A 7,184-nucleotide genomic window follows, 5' to 3' on the forward strand; every position below is an offset into this window, starting at 1 on the left:
CTACCACAGGGGTCTAGGTGTAGGATTCCCTGTGTAGCCGGTCTTATCCCTTGGATGGGAGTTCCGACTGCTGTTGTCGTGGAGTGCTCGTGTTCGTACCTTGACGCGAGTCCGTGCCAGGTTGGCCTCCCGTGCTCGGAGGGAGTAGCCGGGGAGTGTTAAGCTGTTTTTAGCTGTAATAGCGTCTGAGTTTTTCAGCGTTCCAGGGTCGAGCAAGTTTTTCCCCGAGGAGGTTCTCGAGGTAGTAAGCGCCGTTCTCGGTTTTATCGTAAACTCGGTACGGGCCTTCCCAGTTTGGGGCGAAATTGCCCTCGCGCAAGTCCTTCATGTTTCTGCGGAGCACTAGGGCGCCGACTTCGAACTCGCGTTTGATAACTTTGGCGCTGTGGTGCAGAGCTATCTGTTGTTTTAATCTGGCTTCTCGGAGGGAAGACCCACTTCGGATCTCTTCGACCATGTCGAGTTCTTCCCTCATAGCTTCGTCGTTGAGTTCTTCCTCAAGAGGTGACTCGGTCCGCCGAGAAGGCTCTCGGATTTCCACGGGGATTATGGCTTCGGTGCCGTAGGTTAGTCTAAATGGGGTTTCACCGGTGCTCGAATGGGGCGTCGTCCTGTATGCCCAGAGTACACTGTGTAGCTCCTCGACCCAAGCTTTCTTAGCCTCGCCGAGTCTTCGTTTCAATCCTTGGAGGATGACTCGGTTGGCTGCTTCGGCTTGCCCGTTCGTTTGGGGCTGTTCTACCGAAGTGAAATGTTGTTTGGTACCGAGCATGGCTAGGAACTCTCAGAACTTTCTATCGGTGAATTGGGTGCCATTGTCGGTTATTATTGCCTGTGGTACCCCAAATCGAGCAAGTACGTTCCTCATCTGAGAGGAACAATGCACAAATAACAACCGTACAATAGAAAAAAATAAACGTGAAATAATACCGAGAGAAAATCTAGCCTTTAATTTAAAAAGGACAATCTTGGAATTAAAAAAATGATTGAGGTTAAAATAGGGAAAATAATAAAATTATAATTACTAAATCTTCCCTCCCCTCCAAATCCCTCCAATTTGGAGGGGAGCAAAAAGTGAGCTTAGGAGGGATTTTGCTTCCCTCCCCTCTCCTTATGAAAAATGAACCAAACACAAATTGTTATAAATATCCACTCCCCTCCCCTCCCCTCCATCTACTCCCAACCAAACGGACCCTAAGAGAAAATCACCCGAGAAACATAAATCCTTGTAACATCTCTCTCAAGTAACTCAACAAGACCAATATGATATAGTTTAGTAATATGATAATTATAATATCGTGCAGTGACTTATTTTTAGAAAATAATAATAACATTTAACCGTTTAATTTTTTAAGCAAAAGAGAACTTCAATAAAATGAAAACGAAAAGCACAATATATAATACGGAGACCAAATCAAGACCCTTACGAAGAAGATGAAAATTTAAGTCTAAGTCTATGAGCATCTAATTTGTCTAACAAGAAATCATTAGCAATGTTAACATGAATAAATTTGTCTAACAAGAAATCATTAGCAATGTTAACATGAATATTATTACACCATGTTTGATGAGTTTCTAATAGTTTGCATATCTTCCTCATAGTTTTTTTCTCATTTTCTGTGACTATAGTTCCCAAGGCTAAGAATCCAACTTTTTAAAGGTGATTTTAGACACATCTCTTTATAAATTGATTGTTAAAGTTCGGCCTCAGATTAAAAATTGGGAGCGGTTATGGACAAGTTGATTAGTCTTAACCAATCAACCTTTCTTAAAGGGAGAATTTCGATTGATGGTGTTGTAGCTGTCAATAAGGTGATTTTAGAAGGAGTGTCTTATTTTTATAGTAGATTTTGAAAAAATGTATGATTCAGTTAGCTAGAATTTTCTGGATATGCTTATGAACATATTCATATTTAATGATAAGTGGAGATCCTAAATCAAAGCTAGTGTTTTTCTAGTAATTTGTTTGTGTTTGTTAATGACTCCTGAAATCAAGATTCAAAGAGGGTTGAAGCAAGAAGTTCCATTAGCTCATTTCCCTTTCCTCCTCGTAATTGAAGACCTTTGTGATTTGATTCGGCAGACTTCAAATCTTAATCTCTTGTCTAGTTTTAAAGTTGGTCCCTCCAAATTGGAGGTCTATCATCTCCAGTATGCTAATAATACCTTAATTTTGATTGAGTCGTCGGTTGAGCCTCTTTAGCTATCAAAGATAGTTTGACGGGATTTGAGCTTGCCTCGAATCTAGGGGTTAACTTTTATAAGAGTAGTTTGATTGAAATCAATGTTGATCTCTCTTTTCTTCAGTTGATTGAGGGCTTTCTGCATTAAGATTGAGTCCCCCTATTTCTGGTACCTTGGCTAACTAGTTGGAGGCAATCTACTTTGAAACTTCTGTTGAATTTGGTCTAAAAGAGACTTAATTTCTTACACCCTATGCACGAGTAAGAAAGATAGACACATTTGTCAAAAGCACTTAGCTTGTCTCACTTCTCACAGCATTTTTTTACAGCATTTTTTTACAAATTCAAAATCTAAAGAAAAAAGAATGCCTAGGCGTTTCAAGCCTAAAAAGATGGATAGACAAGTGTAGCAAATTATTTGCGATTCAAAGCTTTGGTTACAAAAATATAATTTTAAAAAAGAAAAAGAAAGAAATTTAAAAAGAAGCCGAAGCCACCTCCAAAGAAAAGCTACACCTAAGATACCCTTAAGCAAAGTGGAGGATAATTCACAGCAAAATAAAGCAAAATAACTTATGAACAACTTAATACACTAAGTTGAATATACCCATAAAAATATATAATAAGTTGAATGATACCCATGGGCGGATCTAGGTTGAGGCAGGGTGTGGCTATAGCCACACCAAATTTTTTTTTTTATATTTATATGTTATATAATATTTTTAAACTAAAAATAAAATAGTAACTTAATTATTTTTTCTTTAACTTTCTTCTTTTACAAGTTTATATTTTTTCTCCTTCTCAAATTTTACCATCAGTATTTTAAAAATTAAATCGGTCATTAAAATGACAAAAATACTATATCACTGATTTATTAGTTGAATCATCTGATCACTGGTTGAATTGTATTATTAAATTTGACTAAATTAGATAATTCAGTCAAATAAAACAATATCTATAACAAAATTATATAGTTAATAAACCCGTCAACGGGATGACTTATCTCTAAAAAATTCACCAAGAAATTTAAAATATTAAAATTTATAAATTCATTCTTTAAATTTAAATTTTAAATATAATTATCACACACAACAAAATAGTATAAAATACAAAATAATGTAATAAAATATTGCAATGTCTAATAAATTTAATTCCAATAAAAAAAATAGTTCTAAATAAATTTTGCACAAAGTCTATTTATATTTTAATTTTAATTTTTTAAAAAAATTATCAAAACGACGTCATTTTGTTTGAGAAAAAAATAAGCATTTAAATTGTCAGTTTTTTAAAACGAAAGATTTTCCATTTTTTACCAGTTATGACCGCCAATTTTTGAAAACTATCGATTTTTTTTTTATTTTCCATACTTTTTTGTTTAGCTACACCGATATATAATGTCTGAATCCGCCCCTGATGATACCAAATATCTACCATTTATATCATTTTATATTCTTTTACATTTAATAATTTGGTGAGCAAATACTCTATGTTGAATGATACCAAACAAAATATCTACCATTTATATAATTTTATTTTTACATTTAATTATTTTAAAATGGATTTTATATTTAGAGTATCAATATCTACCAAAATTATCTAGTACCAAAACAAAAAGGAGAATCCACATGCCTCAAGAGTAGGTTTAATGAACATAACTTTGAGAAACCATATATGCTTTTGTTCCAATGACATGTCTTCTCTACATTAATTTTTTTTAGTATAGCTGCTTTTAGGCCTTCTTTTTGAGAGTTTTTGTCCAGTTCATCGACCCTAGAGAGAAAATAGTAACTATTTAAAATTCTTTCAAATAATTGTTGTGAAATTTAAAGGATTAACCATACTAAAAAATTTGATCTATAGGAATAAAGAATAGTGAAAAATAAGACTCGAGAACTGATATAAAAAATGTGATTCAATATTTGACTTGAGGATAAAAAAAAATTGATAAATTTTTAGAAAGATCAAACAAAAAGATGTGGAAAAAAATTCAAATACATCTAAAGAATCTTCATTATCTTCGTCAAAAGATCTTTACAAAGAAACACTAGAAGCAACTTTTGAAAGAATTATCAATGTGAATGAAAGATCTTCTGAAGAAACATCTACTGAGAAAACTTTTGGAGAAGCTTCATGGAAAAGATCAACACATCAAAAGTTCATTCCAATATACAAATTTTTTTATACATCATATGAAAAAGCTGTAACAACATATGATGAATCAATTGAAGAAACCTCTAGAAATTCTTGTGGATATTTATTCAAATTTTGTCCAAAAGTTGATCAAAGAATTCACATGAAGTTTCCTCGAGGAGATCAACTAAAAAAGCAAACAAAGAAAATTACATTTGTTTCAAAGCTATACCTACAAAGAATGCAATAATAAGATAACACCTAAGACCTATAAGCAAATATATTTAAGTTAAGTGTCAAACTTGGTAAAAACAATCCGAAGTTAGAAAGAAATATTATTGACTTCAAAGATCACATTAAATTCATTGAAAATAACAATGAAATTCTTGAAAATGAATTTGATTATATTACAAGTCAATTGTTAATGTGAGACTCGTAATTCGTTAAAAAATGAAATTAGTCATTTACATGAAACCCTAGGTAAGTTCACTAAGGACAAAGAGAATTTGGATTTAATTTTAATTTATCTAGTCATGTAATGATAAGAAGAAATACAGTCGTCCCATTTATAATTGTAATCATTACAATAAACATGATTATTTAAAATTATTATACTTTTTTAAAATGCATAATTTAAGATGATCTAAAGGAGATAGCTCACGAATTCTTAAATCCACTAACACAAGAGAACCCAAAAATATTTGAATACAAAAAATAAAAATTTGTTTTGTTTTGCAAGTATATTTTGTAACTTCAAAAGTCTAAGATATTAGTTCAATTTGTGCAAAGCACAAGTTTGAAGGATCCCTAAAAAAATATGATTTTGATGATCTTGAATGTCAAGAAAGTCTTTGGAAAGTATTTTTTAGTGAAAAAATATTTAAATATTTTCCTAGAGAAGGAATAATGTTTTAGATCTCCTATCACATCAAGCAATTCAAAGATATGACCCTCCTTCTATTTCACACATTGTCTTCAATACGAGAGAATTATAAAATTCTTTAAATGTTTAAAGTAACATACTTAATAGGAAATAAATTCGGGAAAAAACTCTAGTTAATTCTCTAACAAGTGATTAATTATTTTTCTAGTCCACTTAACTTATTTCTAGTAATCATACATTATAAGAAATAACGCGCTTAGGGAAAGGGGTGCAAAGCTGGTAAAAATAGGGTGGAAAATGAAGATCAAGGCCCAAAGTCATCCAATCTCCAAACAGACCAAAGAATCTAAAAAACCAGCATCTAATCAATTAAACTTAATTGACTAATTAATTAGGCGTGTTTCAAATTCATATTCAATAAGGAAACAAAATTTGCACCGAAAACATTATATGTAAGTGAAATTTCTTAAGGATCCATTTCACTTTACTCAAAAAATAAATCTGCTTGAAACTTGACATTCAAAGCCAAAATTTTCAAAATACTAAAAAATTAAGAAGACGTTGCAACCCATACAAATTTTGGTGGATGGAAAAAAATTAAAACAAAAAACATAAGTGAGCCGCATGAAATCTTCACTATATAATTAGATTGCAAACGACACAACTTTATATCTTAGATGCAACATTGTAAAAGACAAACATTGATAATTAAATCATTCGGACCGAAAAAAGTGAAAGCTAAGCTTAATAAAATATGGAAACAATATCATTGATAGATTGCAAGAGCATAAAAGTATTAGTTTGGGGTTGGTGTTCCTTACTGATCGTACCTGATCGAATGCATCGTCGTGGCCTGCAACTTGTTGGATTTTTGAGAGAAAATTGGGGGTGTACCTGCAAGGTACTCTGATGCCAAAGTAAGAGAGAGCACACGGAGCACAAGTATCAGAGTGAGATGAAAAAGAATTACCTGACTCTCTTGTGAAAGAGGGTATTTAAAGGCCCCTGCGCTAGGACAATATCTTCTATTTTGGGCCAGATATCGGAGTCCCAAAACGGGAGACTGTCGGGATCTTACTTGGTAGGCCAGAATCAGCAAGTGACTCCTATCCTGAATGGACTTCCTGTAGGGTTCAGAGTGGTCAAAGATTGATTTCTCCGCTAGGCAGTTGACCACGTGCTCTACGGTGTTTACGTGGGAAGAAGTCCCAACAGCAAGCAAGTCATTGTTCCTTTTGGTCCCAGATGTCGAACTGGGTTTGGCCGAGGATGGGTCTGCTCGGGCCCACTCCAGAATACTTACATAATGAGTTATCTTATAATTGATTAATTATTTTCTTTATCTAAACTTTATTATATAATTTTACACCAAAGACAAATGCATGCAAACCATTGAAAAAATGGATAATAGACATTTACCCCCTACCATATAGGCGAGATTCGGGTTATCCCCCTATTAAATTTTTTTTTTGGATTACCCCTTGAAATATGAAAAGTTCTATGATTTACTCCCCTAGGACCCCCTGTAAACCTGTTTTTTTGATTTACCCCCTGGTTTTTCACTGTTTTTACACGCTTAGGGGGTACCCTAAAAATACAAGGGGTAATCCAAAACAAAAATTTAATAAGGAATAACCCGAATCTCTCACCTATATGACAGGAGATAAATGTCTATTATCCCTTGAAAAAATATCGCATTCAAATATGCAACAAAACTTTGTATTTGATCTTCACTAAAGTTCAAATTAATAATTCTGATGAAGACTCAATTTTTTAAACAAATTTGTACTTTGAATATTAAAACAAAAATAATACTTTGCAACCAAAGGATAAACATGGTTGTCTCTGCTTTTTGTGTTATGTGAAATGAAAGTTTCATTTATAAAAAAAAAAAAAATCTTTAATAAAATATGGTTGTTGGGACTGCACCAAAGGATAAAATCTTTTTAACTTCCCTTTCTTTTTAACGCCATAAATGTGTTTTTTGG

The 7,184-nt window shown here is 32.9% G+C and overlaps 1 protein-coding gene across 1 annotated transcript; it reads right to left on the reverse strand.

Annotated features, from left to right (window-relative positions):
• Positions 1 to 772, reverse strand: LOC131657510 (uncharacterized). The gene is made up of 2 exons (XM_058926898.1): positions 282 to 772; positions 1 to 163 (listed from the first exon to the last, which is right to left on the reverse strand). Exons 1-2 carry the CDS (start codon positions 770 to 772, stop codon positions 1 to 3), a joined length of 654 nt encoding a protein of 217 aa, XP_058782881.1.
• Positions 773 to 7,184: the final 6,412 nt, after the last annotated feature.

The sequence above is a fragment of the Vicia villosa genome, linkage group LG3 (assembly GCF_029867415.1).
Source record: "Vicia villosa cultivar HV-30 ecotype Madison, WI linkage group LG3, Vvil1.0, whole genome shotgun sequence".
Lineage (NCBI taxonomy): Eukaryota > Viridiplantae > Streptophyta > Magnoliopsida > Fabales > Fabaceae > Vicia > Vicia villosa.

What these genes read in the sequence shown, in the direction of transcription:
- LOC131657510 (XM_058926898.1), bottom strand. Translation starts at nt 772, where the DNA reads ATGCTCGGTACCAAACAACATTTCACTTCGGTAGAACAGCCCCAAACG. An exon ending in GCCCCAAACTGGGAAGGCCC is followed by an intron (nt 164 to 281) that starts GTACCGAGTTTA and finishes AGCTAAAAACAG; the next exon opens with CTTAACACTCCCCGGCTACT.